At 39.3% G+C, this 16,994-nt stretch overlaps 1 protein-coding gene across 10 annotated transcripts in view; it reads right to left on the bottom strand.

Moving 5' to 3' along the window:
• Window positions 1-10,640: 10,640 nt before the first annotated feature.
• Window positions 10,641-16,994, bottom strand: part of ikzf1 (IKAROS family zinc finger 1 (Ikaros)) — a 47,552-nt gene continuing 41,198 nt past the window's right edge. For 6 of the 10 annotated variants that reach the window (XM_035417838.1, XM_035417810.1, XM_035417829.1 and 3 more), the window contains 2 exons: window positions 16,656-16,790; window positions 10,641-14,870 (listed from right to left, as the gene is read on the bottom strand). In XM_035417838.1, coding sequence (XP_035273729.1) covers window positions 14,152-14,870; window positions 16,656-16,790 — 854 coding nt within the window. In that variant the 3' untranslated portion in view covers window positions 10,641-14,151. The remainder of the gene's footprint in view (window positions 14,871-16,655; window positions 16,791-16,994) is intronic. The other 4 variants (XM_035417846.1, XM_035417801.1, XM_035417860.1 and 1 more) reach the window with 2 other exon arrangements.

Genomic DNA, 16,994 nt, shown 5'->3' with positions numbered 1-16,994 from the left:
CCGTTGTCCCTTTATAGAGCTGATTAGCTTCCTCACTGGGTATGTAGAATCCTGAGCTCCACCCCAGCCTCATTCACTCTCTAAGGAATGCACTGCCTATATCTCCACCCACCCTGCTGCTATGGTATCTGTACCAACCTTCACCAACATTGCCACTGTCTATACCTATCACCACACATCCTGCTACCAATCTACACCATTGCTACCTAACCTTCATCCACCCCACCACTGTTTACGCCAAGTTACGCCAACTCTGCCCTTGTCTACACCAACTTTCACCACCCTGCCACTGTTTACCCCAAATTACACACACCCCAAACCTGTTTACACAATTACAGCCACTCTGTCCTTTTTACACTCATTTCCCCCCACCCTGACACTGTCTATCCAAACTTGCAATAACAGAGCCCCAATTTGAATGCAGTCACTCCATAAATTATTTTGCCTCTACTAATCACTATCTTTAGTTTTCTGTACCTATGACCTTTGTTCAGTTTGCCTCTTGCCCTTGTATTACAAACATACAGTAACATTCCATTTTATGATTTTGCAGATAAAAGCAAAGGTGATCAAATATTTTTAGTGCAACAGCGATAATAAGGACCTTTGGCATTAAGGCATAATTGAATGACTTCCATATTTACTCCTGCTCGGTTGACCAGTCTGTAACTATGAGGTTGGTATGTCTGAGGTTTGGCTATTGATGAACTGTAAACAGACATTCCATCAGCTTGCTGTCTTTATAAGAAGTGCTACTGTACATAGCAGCAAAGGCAGTCTGTTTTTAAAAAATGGTGTTAGCTTAAGCCTAATTGTACTTCTCACTCTAAGCTCAGTAGCCAGTGAGTGAAGCTACAGTAGTACACTAGTTATCTCAATATCACAGCAACATTTTGTGTAAGCAGTAGTTTGCCTGTTGTCTTTTTGGGTCGACTAGAGAAGACCGATTCAGTATTCCAGTCTGCTAGTGATTAAATGTAGGTATTAACCTCTCACTGTGAATAGAAAGCTTCAGAGTGGCATGGACTGACCCTGGCAGAATTCTTAAAACATGAAATGGCGGTCTTGGTCAATTTTCTGATATAAGCTACAAAGTTCAATTCCCTGTTAAAGATGACACCTAAGTTTTTTGCCTGAATTTTGATATTTTTAGACTTACTGTATATACAAGTGCTGTGATCACTTTCTCTCTTGGGACTTTTTCACCTATGACCAGTATTTTGGTCTTTATTAAGGTAGAGCAAGTTCTGTGGTATCCATTCATTTATCAGGGTATTGATGTGACTGAGATCATCTGAAATTAATGTACAGTAATGTACAGCTGGATATCATCTGTGTAGCAATAGAAACAAATATCAAACTTGGGGTTGATATCTCCTCATGGGAGCGTATGCCAACGGAACAGAACAGGTCCAAGAATCGAGCCTTGTGTCACCCAACATGTTATATTCACTTACACTGAGGAGTATGCAGTATTTACCCATGGAAACAAAACTTCCTAGTTTGTAAGATAGCTCTAGAACCAATTAAGTACAGTGCCAGAGAGGCCAATGCATTATGCAGTCTGTCAGTAAGGATTTCTTGGTCAGCAGTATCTAAAGCCGCAGTGAGTCCTAAGAGAACAAAGAAATGGTTTGTGTCACGGCTGAGTCTAAGATCATTCAAGATTTTAACTAGGGCCATCTCTGTGCTGTGCATTGCACATGATTGCAGCTTCTCAAAGATGTTGTGACCATTCAAAAATGTATTCAGTTGAAAATAGATTACTTCAAGAATTTTACTAGTTTTAGATTGTAATTCCTAAAAACTGAAGAATTCAGGGTACTCTGTTTCAAGAGAGATTGAAACGGCCTCTCTAGAGGGAGTGGTTGACAATGTTCTCATTAACGATGATAAAGGATGCGGTCATGGAACGAAAGGCTCTCTAAAAGCATATGTATTATTCCCTGTTAAAAACCCATCCTGATATTTGTTATCTTTTTTTTCTGAAAAACCAAGCAAATTCAACACAATTAAAGGCAATTATAGAATTCTTTACTTGAAAATATTATTAAATAACCATGCTAAGGCTTACAGTTGAGGCCAAAAGTTTACATACACCTAGGCTAAAGACATTCAAACTCAATTTGTCACAACTCCACACATTTCATGTTACCATACTTTTCCTGTGTTAAGACAATTAGGGTATCTACTTTATTTCCATAAGAGTTCATTTCAAAATAATAGCTTAGAGACACATTTATTTCAGATTTTATGTACTATATCAGATTTTCAGGGGGTCAAAAGTTTGCATACATTTTGTTAATATTTGATTGCATTGCCTTTTAATTGCTTAGCTTGAATCAAACACTTGGGGTAGCCTTCCACAAGCTTCTCACAATACTTTGCTGGAATTTTCACCCATTCCTCCTGACAGAACTGGTGAAACTCAATCAGGTTTGTGGGCCTCCTTGCTTTTTCAATTCAGTCCACAAATTTTCTATGGTATTCACGTCAGGGCTTTGTGATGGCCACTCCAATACTTTCACTTTGTTGTCTTTACGCCATTTTGTTACAACTTTGGAAGTATGCTTAGGATCATTGTCCTGCTGGAAGACTCAGTTGCGACCAAGTTTTAACTTTCTAGCTGATGTCTTGAGGTGTTGTTTCTTTCTAGATAATCCTCCTTCCTCATGATGCCATCTATTTTCTGAAGTGCACCAGTCCCTTTTCCAGCAAAACACCCCCACAACATGATGCTGCCACCTCCATGCTTCACAGTTGGGATGGTGTTCTTTGGATGAAAAGCCTCACCCTTTTTCCTCCATGCGTAGCACTGATCATTATGGCCAAACAGTTTTTTTGTTTCATCTGACCAGAGAACACTCCTCCAAAAGGCTAGGTCTTCGTCCTGGTGATCACCTGCAAACTTCATTCTGGCTTTTTTATGCCGTTCTTGGAGTAGGGGCTCCTTCCTTTCACGACAGCTTTTCAGGCCATGGCAATGTAGGATTCTCTTAATGGTGGGTGTAGATACTTTGGTACCTGATACGTCCAACTCCTTCGCCAGTTCCTTTGTTGTTGTCTTGGGGTTCAGTTGAACCTTTCGGACCAAAGTTCGTTCAGCCCTAGGAGTGAATTTGTGCCTCCTTCCTGAACAATACAGTGTCTGTATGGTCCCAAGATTTTTATGTTTGCATACAATTGTTTGTACAGATGCTCGTGGTACCTCCAGTTGTCTGGAAATTGCTCCTAAGAAGGAACTGGACTTGTGGAGGTCCACAATTCTTTTTCTAAGGTCTTGGCTGAGTTGCTTGGATTTTCCCATGGTATCAAGGGCAAAAAGGCAGTGGCTCTAAAGGTAGGTCCTTAAATACAGGCGCAGGTGCCAATTAACTAAACTGCCTGGGTCTACTTCCTGCATTTGTAAAGGAAAACAACAAAACAGCGTAAAATATTAACACAATGAAATAACTAATCGAAAAATGAAGGGCGACACATTCATTAGAAGGACAATGTCAGTCATGAGCACAAGCTGAAGTGTTATAAAATGAAATTCCCCTTTAACTCCTAATTATGACAATTGGCCAATCAATTGGCCATTACATCAATTTCTGGAATCTTCCAGACTGTTTAAAGAAACAGTCAACTTGGTGTATGTAAACTTTTGACCCACTGGAATTCTGAAATAGTGAATTAAAGCTGAAATAAATCTGTCTCGAATCGATTGTTTTATAATTACCTCTGATGTGAACAAAGTAGATGCCCTAATTGACTTGCCAAAAAATGTATGGTTTCTTGAATGTGCAGAGTTAATTGAAAAATTGAGTTTTAATATCTTTAGCCTAGGTTTATGTAAACTTTTGGCCTCAACTGTATATCTCAGTAGAACTTAGCCAATTGGTACCTTATTATTGGGAATGTGTTTAAAGCAGTTCTCTACACACATACCAAGTTAGGTGAGGTTCTGAGAATCCCTGTGAATTTAATAGCCATCAAGCTAAAATTGTAAAACAAAACGTAAAAAAATACAGGGTTCCAGCACATACAACACCCCTTAAAAAAGAAAGTGTGTCTAAAAGCCTAATGTCAGATTGTATTTTATTTTAGAATTTATTGGGATTGGATATCAGCATTTCTCAGTTTTGCACATTTATCTTCAAGTATTTGATCGTGTTTTCTTAATCTCTTCATCATTCATATTTCACATACATTATTTCCATTTGCAATTACTTTATACCACTGGTTTCAAACATTTTCTTCTTAGAACATCTTGTTTTACTGCTTTCCATTTTTTAAAGTCAATCAGTTTTGATTGCTTTGTATTGAAGTGTGTGCTATGCCTCAACTGAGAGCAGGCACAGAACTTCAGGGATGCAGAAAATAGGTCATAGCAACATACTGTTTGTAAAAACGGAAAGGCTTTTATGCTGTAAAACAAGATCAAAATCACCCTTTTATGTTTATCAGTGACGGGAATTTGGCTGACTTGTGGAAGGGTGGGAGGCCCAAAATATGTTAGCTTTGAACACCTCTGTCTCTTGATGGTTAATCATAGGTCAAGAAATTACAGTAACCATATTTCTTATGGACAAACATTCATGCCATTTGTTTGTTAAAATCAAAAGGGCTAAGGTCAGCTGATGATTGGTTTTATATGGAATGACCCTTATCTTATATAATAACACCACTAAAAATTTAAACAATATAAAAACTGAAATAATAAGAAAGTATATCACATAGCTCAGTCTGACCAGAAGCATTCTACTTTTCTTAAACCTTCCCCATTCATTCCCCAGTGAAAAAAACAAAAAAACAATTTAATGATATTTGGCATGTGGATACAAAGTGTTCTCATAATGAGGGCTCATGCTGTAACGTAGTGGTTCTCAAAATCGGTCCTGGGGACTCCTATGTATGCGGTTATGCCTTCCAACTACAATTGCACTCAGAATTTTAACAAGCTGTTCATTTCTTAATTAGACAGAGATTATTTACTCCCTTACGCCACATTATGTCAGAAATAGCTACACATGCCATGAAGAATTAGTCCCATATTCACATTGTGTGTATTGTTTATTGTATATGTAAACCACTACATAGAAGTAAAAAATATTAACTGATCAAATTAAAGATGCCCCTACTTGGTGAAATTGAGGACATCTGGCCACTAAAACTAATCATCTGGTAGATAATAAAGAATTCAAATTCAAAACAAATAGTGAGCCAAACCTGCATTGTTTTAAGTTGAAGGAAACAGTAATGAAAGAACATAAAAACGTGTGTTCAATAACTTAAAATGAACAAGAGTTTGGTTGTAACAAACACCAGCATACACTTGGGTCCCCAGGACCAAGTACACTGCTGTAGGGTAACTTTGGGAATGTAAATGACAATACAGGGTTTAAATTAGCAAAAATAATCTGAATCATTTCAAAGGTTACTTTTATATATCTCATATAAACTAGTGGAGTATCTTTGTAGTAGATTATCTCTGATCCAGGTAAAGCCTAGAAAAGTTTTGTGATTTTCATGGGCATTAACTGCCTGACCTGCAAAGATCAGAGAAACAGATATTACAAATTCAATATTCATACATTACGAATGACATTTATTATTCACCTAATCAGTTACGTAGAAGTCTGATAAATAAATAAATCATTTTACTGAGAGAAAAATTACTATTGTTGTCAGTCGTCGGCAGTTCTACCTTCCCATTGGTCCTGCAACATCTCTCTCCATTTCACAAGGGCCCCAGAGATTCCAATGGGTCATTTTTGACATTAGCCCTAAACTGATGCAAAAGGAAGAAGCTCTATTCAGATTTGTCAGATTTCTTGACCCGTTACTCTCATATCATCAATAAGACAATCGCATATTTGTCCTCCTTTTAACATGGCAGCTTTGAAGTATTTGAGTTTTTGAGAAGAAAGTAATCAGTACCTTATGTTTGTAACAGACTGTCACTTCTTAGCTGCAGCTTTTTTGCTTCTGAATGAGGATTGTACTCTGCTGCTTTTGGGATTCATTTCCAATTTTACCTGTCCTTGCTTCATTTCCTTGCATCTTTTTCTTGTACGACCAAAACAGGTCAAAAATACTTGAATTTGATATCAGGAATCATCAGTGATTTGATATCAGTCAATGTGTTGTCAACAGGTGCATTTCAATCGTGTATTTTTACCTCCTTAGACAGCGCATTACAGTTAATGGTTAATAATTTGATTACTTTTGCACAAATGTTTTTAAACAAATGTAGATTCATAAAAGCCGTACCATAAAAACCAAAGAATTGTCATTGTACTTTCAGTCATTGATGTGTATGAAAAATAAGCAAGCAGAGAGATTAAAATGTATACTAGTCCTCTGTAATACACATCTTCTATCGTGAAAATTGTTGGTAAACTTCTGGGACCCGTGTGTGATATTTGTTTGTAATTTACGAATAGCTTCATTTTGTTTTGTTTCTTATATGTACTTTTTTGTTTTATTACTTGGATCTACGTACAGAGGCATCACTATGGGGGTGCGGAGGTGTGGACCGCACCGGGTGACACCATAAGAGGAGGGTGACACCAAAATGACTGGCAATCAATTTTTTGTGCAGTGTTGTGTGTTACGAAGGGTTGAAACAGCTCATTTCCCTGATGCAGTTTGCTGCCGGTTGATTTAATTAGCGCTATTAATGTGACGAGAAGCGGTTTGTCGTTTGAATGCATAACCCTGGTCCTGGTCGGCAACATCCAACAGCAGCAACTGTTCCTAAAATTCACTCCTCCTGTCCCCTGTTCCTAATAATCACTCCTCCTGCCCCCTGTTCCTAATAATCAGTCCGCCCCCTGTTCCTAATAATCACTCCTCCTGCCCCCTGTTCCTAATAATCACTCCTCCTGTCCCCTGCTCCTAATAATCACTCCTCCTGTCCCCTGTTCCTAATAATCACTCCTCCTGCCCCCTGTTCCTAATAATCACTCCTCCTGCCCCCTGCTCCTAATAATCACTCCTCCTGCCCCCTGTTCCTAATAATCACTCCTCCTGCCCCCTGCTCCTAATAATCACTCCTCCTGTCCCCTGTTCCTAATAATCACTCCTCCTGTCCCCTGCTCCTAATAATCACTCCTCCTGCCCCCTGCTCCTAATAATCACTCCTCCTGCCCCCTGCTCCTAATAATCACTCCTCCTGCCCCCTGCTCCTAATAATCACTCCTCCTGTCCCCTGCTCCTAATAATCACTCCTCCTGTCCCCTGCTCCTAATAATCACTCCTCCTGCCCCCTGCTCCTAATAATCACTCCTCCTGTCCCCTGCTCCTAATAATCACTCCTCCTGTCCCCTGCTCCTAATAATCACTCCTCCTGCCCCCTGCTCCTAATAATCACTCCTCCTGTCCCCTGCTCCTAATAATCACTCCTCCTGCCCCCTGCTCCTAATAATCACTCCTCCTGCCCCCTGCTCCTAATAATCACTCCTCCTGTCCCCTGCTCCTAATAATCACTCCTCCTGCCCCCTGCTCCTAATAATCACTCCTCCTGCCCCCTGCTCCTAATAATCACTCCTCCTGTCCCCTGCTCCTAATAATCACTCCTCCTGTCCCCTGCTCCTAATAATCACTCCTCCTGCCCCCTGCTCCTAATAATCACTCCTCCTGTCCCCTGCTCCTAATAATCACTCCTCCTGCCCCCTGCTCCTAATAATCACTCCTCCTGCCCCCTGCTCCTAATAATCACTCCTCCTGTCCCCTGCTCCTAATAATCACTCCTCCTGCCCCCTGCTCCTAATAATCACTCCTCCTGCCCCCTGCTCCTAATAATCACTCCTCCTGTCCCCTGTTCCTAATAATCACTCCTCCTGCCCCCTGCTCCTAATAATCACTCCTCCTGTCCCCTGCTCCTAATAATCACTCCTCCTGTCCCCTGTTCCTAATAATCACTCCTCCTGCCCCCTGCTCCTAATAATCACTCCTCCTGTCCCCTGTTCCTAATAATCACTCCTCCTGCCCCCTGCTCCTAATAATCACTCCTCCTGTCCCCTGTTCCTAATAATCACTCCTCCTGCCCCCTGCTCCTAATAATCACTCCTCCTGCCCCCTGCTCCTAATAATCACTCCTCCTGCCCCCTGCTCCTAATAATCACTCCTCCTGTCCCCTGTTCCTAATAATCACTCCTCCTGCCCCCTGCTCCTAATAATCACTCCTCCTGTCCCCTGCTCCTAATAATCACTCCTCCTGCCCCCTGCTCCTAATAATCACTCCTCCTGCCCCCTGCTCCTAATAATCACTCCTCCTGTCCCCTGTTCCTAATAATCACTCCTCCTGTCCCCTGCTCCTAATAATCACTCCTCCTGCCCCCTGCTCCTAATAATCACTCCTCCTGTCCCCTGCTCCTAATAATCACTCCTCCTGCCCCCTGCTCCTAATATTCACTCCTCCTGTCCCCTGCTCCTAATAATCACTCCTCCTGCCCCCTGCTCCTAATAATCACTCCTCCTGTCCCCTGCTCCTAATAATCACTCCTCCTGCCCCCTGCTCCTAATATTCACTCCTCCTGTCCCCTGTTCCTAATATTCACTCCTCCTGTCCCCCCATAAAGGTATATTTTATGAAAACAGCTTGGTCCAGTGCATTCAGGGTTTTTTGTTAAATGAAGGAAAGGATGTTGAGAATGACCGAAGATGGCAATTTTATTATTGAGTATAGCATTATTACATTTCTTTCACAAATGTATTATTTACCTTCTGTTTATTTCTGGGAAACAGTATGGCTTTCAATCATTCACCTCTCAGCTAGAGGCAGCATCCTGGCAGGTCACATCTACTGATGTGGTTGATTGACTTGCAATAACTGTCCAGTGAGTAAATTTGTCATTGTGGTGACAATATAAAAATAAACTCTGCAGAATGATAATAAGCAGAAAGCTAAACAATTAAAGCTAGAAATTTTTTCCCATGTTTCTGGACCTTCTATAAAGGAAACTGTCAAAATAATATAATAAAATAAAAAACAACTGTGGAAATCATACACTGTGGCTGAAGTAGAACCAAATGTTGCGATTGACACAAGGCGAGATGGAGCAGGAATTTGCATGTTTAAGGCAGCAGTGGAAATGTCCATGGCTACCACTTGAGCTTGCACCTGAATATTTAGCTCTGTTTTCCTGACTTACATACACCAGGGCCAAGTCACTTCCTGGATCCACATCTGCCCACTGTTGAAGACACCTCCACAGCCCTTAAAGGTGCCATCTCCAGGCACCATGATGCACATATCTGCCTTGGGCTTAACAACTCACTCTGTGCCTGGTCACACAGAGACACATTTCAACAGAGACTTGCTAATTGCAAATAGGCACAATATTGTGCTCAATCTTGGATTGGGTTCAATGTTTAATTCCAAAGAGAGTTGTCTATTCTTCTTTTAGTGGCTTGCCACAACCTGCCCACCTCCCAGCAAGAACCAAAATAGTACTGTAACTAGAATATTCACTTACTATTCATAGCACTCCTCAGATAATCTATACGTAAATAAAACCCACCCACCAAGCTATATATTCACTATCCGAAGCAGACTCATTAACCAATCACTATTCTGCCTGAATGAATTCATCTTAAATAAAAAATGTCTTCGTCTAAAGCTGAAATATTTCCTGCATTACTATTCACTCCAGACTGGGTAGTAATGCTACTGCATGTTATACATCAACATCAAGTTCAGGTATGAGTAGTTGTCCCTAATTCCCCTAACTCCATATATTTCCATTTAATTCCATTCATTCTGAAATAAGTTTTTCAAATCATTTCATGAAGGAGACATAGAAACATTGTAGGTAACAACAGCTTCCATTTTCCAGTTATCATCATCTCCGGCCAAGTACCAACAGACAGAAAACTCTGACTGCTTGGATTTGATTCTTTAGGCCTGAAGACTTAAACTTGTAGGCCATGATAAATGCTCAGGTAATGCGCCTTGTAGCTAGGGGCAAATGGTAACGCACACTGATAGACTTCAATCTCTTGATCGGCAGAAATAGCCAGAAATATTCATATAGTTGGGCCTACATAGAATTAGGTGGGCCAGAATGTTCTAGCATTCACAATTAGGTGTGGTGGTTCTGCCAAGGTAAATGGGTGGACCAGGATATTATTTAGATGGCTGTGGCCCACCCATCCCTACATGGTTGCTCTTGGTAATTCATCTCCTTCAATATGATAGTTGGTTTATACTTTACTATATTTGCCTTAGCATGCATTTATGTGACTTCAGAATGTTTCATTCTAATTTGAATTCAAATATTGCACCACTTGCCTCTTGGAAACATGTGCAAATAAATGTATTCAACCTTTGCTGATTTGAGCATTTTTACTGAATTAGTGAAATTAGTTAAATTTATTTAATGAAAATGCTGAATAAATATTGTATCTATATATGCATTAAGTCTTAGAAGCAGGGAGTTTTGTGAATTTCTTTAATGTATAAAACACTGGCCACAAATCTTGGAACAGAACTACATTAAAAACAATTACTCATCGCTGCATGCAAACGGTTGTCACCACTGAATGCCAGGTTAAATCAACTATTCTATTATTGATTGTTTATCACTTTTAATCTGAATTTGCAATACTCCAATGGAATGATAGCTAGTACACTCAAGAACAGTAAGGCTTGGTCTCAAACAACAGATTTTTAATTGTTAGTTTGCAAGCATATTTTACAAATAATTTCAGATGAAATAATATAAAATAGAGGTGCAGAACAATCCATTGTTTAAAGGAAAATTTCAACCAAAAACAAAAAATTACTATACGCAGATGAAAAAACAAACACTCAAAATACAATTTGTGTAATAATCTGCTTGACAAGAGAGCACTCCAAAGACAGACAAATTACTCCAGGTAACACAGGTTGGTAGAACTGCACTCCTGTTTAATACAAAAAGATGTGTATGCCCTTATTCTTTCAGATATTTTTATTTCTTTTTTTACCATTTCATGAGCAACCAACTATACGTGTATGGGTACTTGTACTCTGTTGATTAAGCAGTTTGGTGGGTCAATAATGTGTTCATATTTTTTTTAAAACTTATTTTTAGAGATGGTGTACATGGCCATTTCCGTGTTTCCTTTGCCTGAAGCTCCCATAGTGCATTGCAAAATCATTGCTTGTGAGATCTATGAGACGTGGTGAAATGCTAGATGGGAATTGTATTACACTGAGTTAGTTTAAGAAGGTACACTTTATAACTCACAAAAACTATATTTGGTATAGCTTGCTACTGAAATTCACATAAGTAACAACAAGTGTGCTGTTTTTTCCCTATAAACACAAAAGTGCAGAAATAAAGACATAGATATGCACAAACATCTACATTAAATAAGGATATCAGGCAATAAAATTTCAACAACAAAGTTCACAGTCAATGCTTTTTAATTCATTTGACCTATATGATGCCCTTTAGTTATAAATTCACCAATATATGTTTGGTTTAAAAATTACTGTGTTGAGCTTAAATAATATACAAAACAACATAAAATTGACATAAAATGCTATTTTCTTCAATAGCATGGTTACTACTACCTTAAACAAACATTAATGAATTTATTGATGAATCAATTAAGAAGCAGAATTGTCATTTGTTCGTCAGATTTGTTATGGTTTGTACACAGTGATACAAACCAAGAATACTGCTCAAACAGAACACATTACTCCCACTAAAAATAATCCCTTTTTTCCAACAGCATTTACAAATGAATGGTTTCATTCTGAAAGCAGTCGCTCATATTTGTAACAATGCATTGTATGCATACTTTTGCACGCTAGATATTTTTTACACATTATATACATGCAGTTTACAGAATATTATATATTTTCGGGCACAGACCTTTAATTCCATAGTGTAAGCAGGAACACTACACCACAACATAAGCATAAGCATGTAAGAAGTTTTTACACAATGTACATAAGCAATAGAAAAGATGGGGCATTGAGAAGACACTGTGCATCAATTGAAATTTCTTATATTCTCTAGGTGTTCCCTCAGGTTTTCACATTTCTAGGACAGCACACAAATTTTATGATAAAAATATCAATTTTATATTTAAAATTTTAAACATACTGTGACCAAGATCCATAGTAAATCACTAAGCCACTTTAAGGAAAAATGAAATTTAACCATTAAAAGCCAATGTTCCCAGGGAAACCACGTGCCACATTGCAATAATGTTAATTTTTGAGACATAAAAATATTCATACTATCAATATTCATACTATCATGTTCATACTCTTTTAAAACATTGGATAAATACATCAGCATACAAACATAAGATGAGATTTGAACAAATGCAGTGCTGTGTTAAAACTGACTGAATATTTATATTGTTCAATGCATTTTGTTGAATTTGTACATTTGCTACAGATTGCAGGAATGCAGTGATATACACAGCTAAATGTTTTTTTTTCATGCTAACTCCATGCACAGCCAAACTAACACCTTCATCCCCACAATTTTCTTTCAATATTTTTCAGTGTATAACTAGAGTGGAACTAAAGAACTGTTTGGCAAAACTTACAAATGTGGTCACATTCCCTTTTACTTGTAAACTTCATTTCTAAACATCTATCATTTGGAAAATTAGGGTATGCACACAGATTTCTGTGTCACACAAAAAAAGCACAAAAAAATGAAGTTAAGTACTGCCTGTATATATCCTTTCATTGAAATATTATTACTAGGAAATATATTATATAAATGTATACTCATGACTGCTGGCCCAAGTGGTCATTAAGTTTAATGTCCTGCTTTGCTTGAAGTGCAACCTTTGTCAGGCACTGAGGTACAGAAAAGCATGTTCGGTCTTTGTTAATCATTAAACACACTGGCCTACAGCACTGACACAAAATCCCTAGAATAATATTAGAAACATCTGTGAGAATTATCTGCGTGGAATAATCACACCTATAACATCTTACATTTGCATACAACTACAGGAACAAATGGCTTTTTTCCTTTTTTTTATAAGTGTAATATACTATGTTATATCGTCTATGCAGGTTTAAAAAAAAAATATTAAAACAGTAGGGACCATAAAGTTGGACACAGGTGGATTCGTTAGGCAGAAGCTCACTTCCTCTTTAAAACAGGTCCTGCCTCCAGCCTGGTCACCACAGATTTCAGGCCACACCTCCTTTTTCCTGTTATTTATTTATTTATTTATTTATTTATTTGAGTGCTTCTGAGCATATGGTGGATTTTGTTTGAATATGGCCAAGTAAAATTGTTTTTATTGAATTACATTTTTTATTTATGTTAGCTTGACAGTAGCACTAAAAGTTACGATAGAAGCTTAACCATCAATATTATATCTGTTTTGAATTTTGTCTACTCTGATTTATTGGAGTTGATATTAAAGATATGATCGTAGATGATGAATCGCAGATGGTAGTAGAACTGTGTAGAAGAAAAGTCACTACTGCCAACAATTCATGTATCAAACTTAATTTATCCTGCTTATTCGAGACTAATTTGTTCAAAGAAATACTTTTTTGATCAAATCAGTGGCTGCCCATAGCATTACACAAGAATCTATTTCTAAGCTCTCTGTAAAAAAACATGCAATTTCAGCACAGTGCATAACAATGACCCATCTTATGTCTGTATGTGTTTATGTGTGTGCGCATGTGTATTTGTTTATGTGTACACACACATGTGAATTTGAGTTCCTTTTTCTGCTTTTAAGCAAGCTTATTTTATATGTTGTGCTTTTACTACATTTAAATTATTAATATTTTTATTATATCCATTTTTACCCACAGAAAATACATGGCATCTGTTAAAGAGAATTTCTGTTTTTCCTGTGGTATATAATTAATTTTCATTAAGGTTAAATTATTATCTCTTATTGCATGTGATGACTGATATTTTTTTTCTTTTGTTGTGACTTAATTTGTTCTTCATAATTGTTATTACCTGCGTCGCACATTAGGTTACAGTTCTTTTAATGAACTGTGCTATGAAAATGAATCATGTTAGAGTGAATGTACGGATGTACGGATGTGTTTATGTCTGTGTATTTTCAGCATCTTTGTGAGCATGAGTGTGTGTATGTGTCCGTGTCGTTGTGTATGTGTGTGCACGTGTTGTGCATGCGCACGTGTACCCGTGTGAATGTGAGCATGCGATTTCAGTAGCGGTGTTCCCCTCGGGTCATGTGAGAGGAGAACTCATAGCGGTCCTGGCTGCGATAGCCACACAGGTTGCACTCGAAGGGATCGCGGAAGCCATGGCAGCCCATGTGGATGGTGTACATGACATGGTCCAGGAAGAGCACGCGACAATGTTCACAGCGGTACGCCCTCACCTGCTCCCCCTCGCTGCTCAGCACCTTGAAGGTGTCGGAGGGCAGGTCCAGCGCCGCCGCCCGGAGAGACTCGTACTGCCGCTGCTCCTCTTTCACCAGGGGCACCGCCCCATTGCGCGCCCCGGCCGCAATGTGATTGGTCAGATAGATGAGGCCGGTGCCCCCGCCTGGCCGCTCCTCGTTGTTGCTCTCGGTGTCGGTGGAGTCCTGGCCGCTGTGGCTGGGAGAGCCGTCGCGCTCGCTGGACGCAGACCTGGCATTGGACAGCAGCAGCAGGTTCTCGGCCGCGCTGTCTTTGGCTGACAGGCCGTGGCCGTTCTTGTGGCCGTGGGTGTCGCCCAGGGGCTTGTGCAGAGGGTAGATGGGGCTGATGACCACATCTGAGGAGGACGCTGGAGAGGTCTGCACCAGCGGCCTCAGAGACTCCGCCCCCAGGTAGCTAATGGCGCTGTTGATGGCCTGGTCAATGACATGCGGCTGCATGTCATTAACCAGGCCAGAAGCCCCGCCTTCGTAGGAGAGGTCCGACAGGCGCTTCTCACCTACGAGACAGAGATTAAGATCCATAAATGGATTTATATCGGAAATTATCGGCAAAAATCAAAAAGCATTTTCCCCTCTATCTTTTCCTTTGGTCTATTCTGTTGTTTTTCTTTTTAATGCCCTGTTTCTAACAAAAGTTTATTTGTACATTGTAACAAAAGTTTAAACAGTATTTTGATCAGTAATTTTGATTATAATTTTTGGTTATATTGTGCAATATCTATTGTCTAGCCAGTCTACAGTAATAATTTTGTCAGTTAGCTTTATGCAGGAAATATTGCCATTCTCCATCCTCTGTGCTAAATTCCCAGCTATTAATCCACGTAACGAAACAATTTGTGACATTAGTCCTGCTCCTGATGAAGATCAAGATGTTTCGTCTTTCAAAATATCACCAATGTCTTCCTCCCTTCTCCCTCCCTTTGTTGGAAATATGGGCTGATTTAGGAAAATGGGATTTGCTGCTGCCCAAGAACAGAATTTCTTTCATGCTAAATTCCACAGATGGGACTAAAAGCCACATTAGTCCAACCACAGGTACCAAAGAGGGATTAAAAGCAGCATTAGTCCAACTACAGGTTCAACAGAGGGGGACTGTAACTAACTGTAACTCATATTAATCCAACTGAAATTCTCAAACAGCTGACTAAAACCAACAAACTGACCGCAGGTCTGAAAAGTGGACTAAAGCCAACAAACTGACCACTGTTCTCACAAATGGACTAAAATCAACAAACTGACCACAGGACTCACAGAGGGACTAAAATCAAGAAACTGACCACAGGACTCACAGAGGGACTAAAATGAACAAACTGACCACAGGACTCACAGAGGGACTAAAATGAACAAACTGACCACAGGACTCACAGAGGGGACTAAAATGAACAAACTGACCACAGGACTCACAGAGGGACTAAAATCAACAAACTGACCACAGGACTCACAGAGGGACTAAAATCAACAAACTGACCATAGGACTCACAGAGGGACTAAAATCAACAAACTGACCATAGGACTCACAGAGGGGATTAAAATGAGCCCGATGCTGACTACAGTGGCTGAGCAGAAAAGCTCAAACAGTCTTTTCCTCTGTTCAGGATCCCTCTCCCATTGAAAAATAAATAGTTGCAGTTGGAAACCATATGCACAGAAGATGTGTGAAGGTAAAATGCACGGTAGACACAGAGCTAGTTCATTCTGCTATTTCAATCTCTACTCTGCCATTTTGATGGAAAGTAAGAGTGGTCTGTTCATTTGTATAGTTAATTATATGTTCCTATTAATTTTTGCCTATGTGTTAATTTATCCAAGTGGTGTACTGACAACGTAAATCACTGCATAACAGATTATTGCTAAATAACTAAAATTTTCTGCAGATATACCGATTTAACTAAGGACTTTCAAAAAGAGGTTTTTTTTTGAAAGGTTACTAATAATTATTTTGGCTGGGGACAAATACACCAGCCTGTGAATAACATGAACATGAATAACATGAACAGTGTCATTCAGTATGAATTTCCTACTGATGATACTGTAAGTGCAATGAAATACAAGCAAATGAAGATTAAAGCTCTTGAATTCTGGCTGTAGTGCTAGAACATTATGCTGCATGCCTGTGTTCATTCTGATTGACAACAGACAGCAGAACAGCAGAACAGAAACGCAACAGGAATACGAAATAATCTGCTTCGATCAAATTATTTAGCCTAGTTATACCTGTCTTATACAGGTAGGTACACAGCCGGTTGTTACAGAAACACAAAGAAACATACATTAGCCCTTACCCACAAACTTCTGTGGCATAGAACTCTTACGTTTGGCTACATTATTAGCTAGTCTGTCTAGCACCAACGCCCTCTCTGTCCCGGTCTGGCTTAAGTCTTCACTCAGTTCATTCTGGGTGCTTTCTTCCTTTACTACTGGAAAGCAAGACAGAAAAGTCATGTTTAGAATTAAAATAATGATATCTGTCTTATCAAATCCAAAAGGTGGGTACTGCTGGCAAAAAGATGCCAAACACTGCTCAACACTCACAAAAGGCAAAAGTAATCCAGTCAAAGGCAATGCAGAGACAACGGGCCTCAAATCAAATGATAATGCCTCTTGCAGGCAGGAGACACCAG

This window comes from Anguilla anguilla, chromosome 1 (assembly GCF_013347855.1).
Source record: "Anguilla anguilla isolate fAngAng1 chromosome 1, fAngAng1.pri, whole genome shotgun sequence".
Classification (NCBI taxonomy): domain Eukaryota; kingdom Metazoa; phylum Chordata; class Actinopteri; order Anguilliformes; family Anguillidae; genus Anguilla; species Anguilla anguilla.
This window is presented reverse-complemented; position numbering and strand designations above follow the sequence as displayed.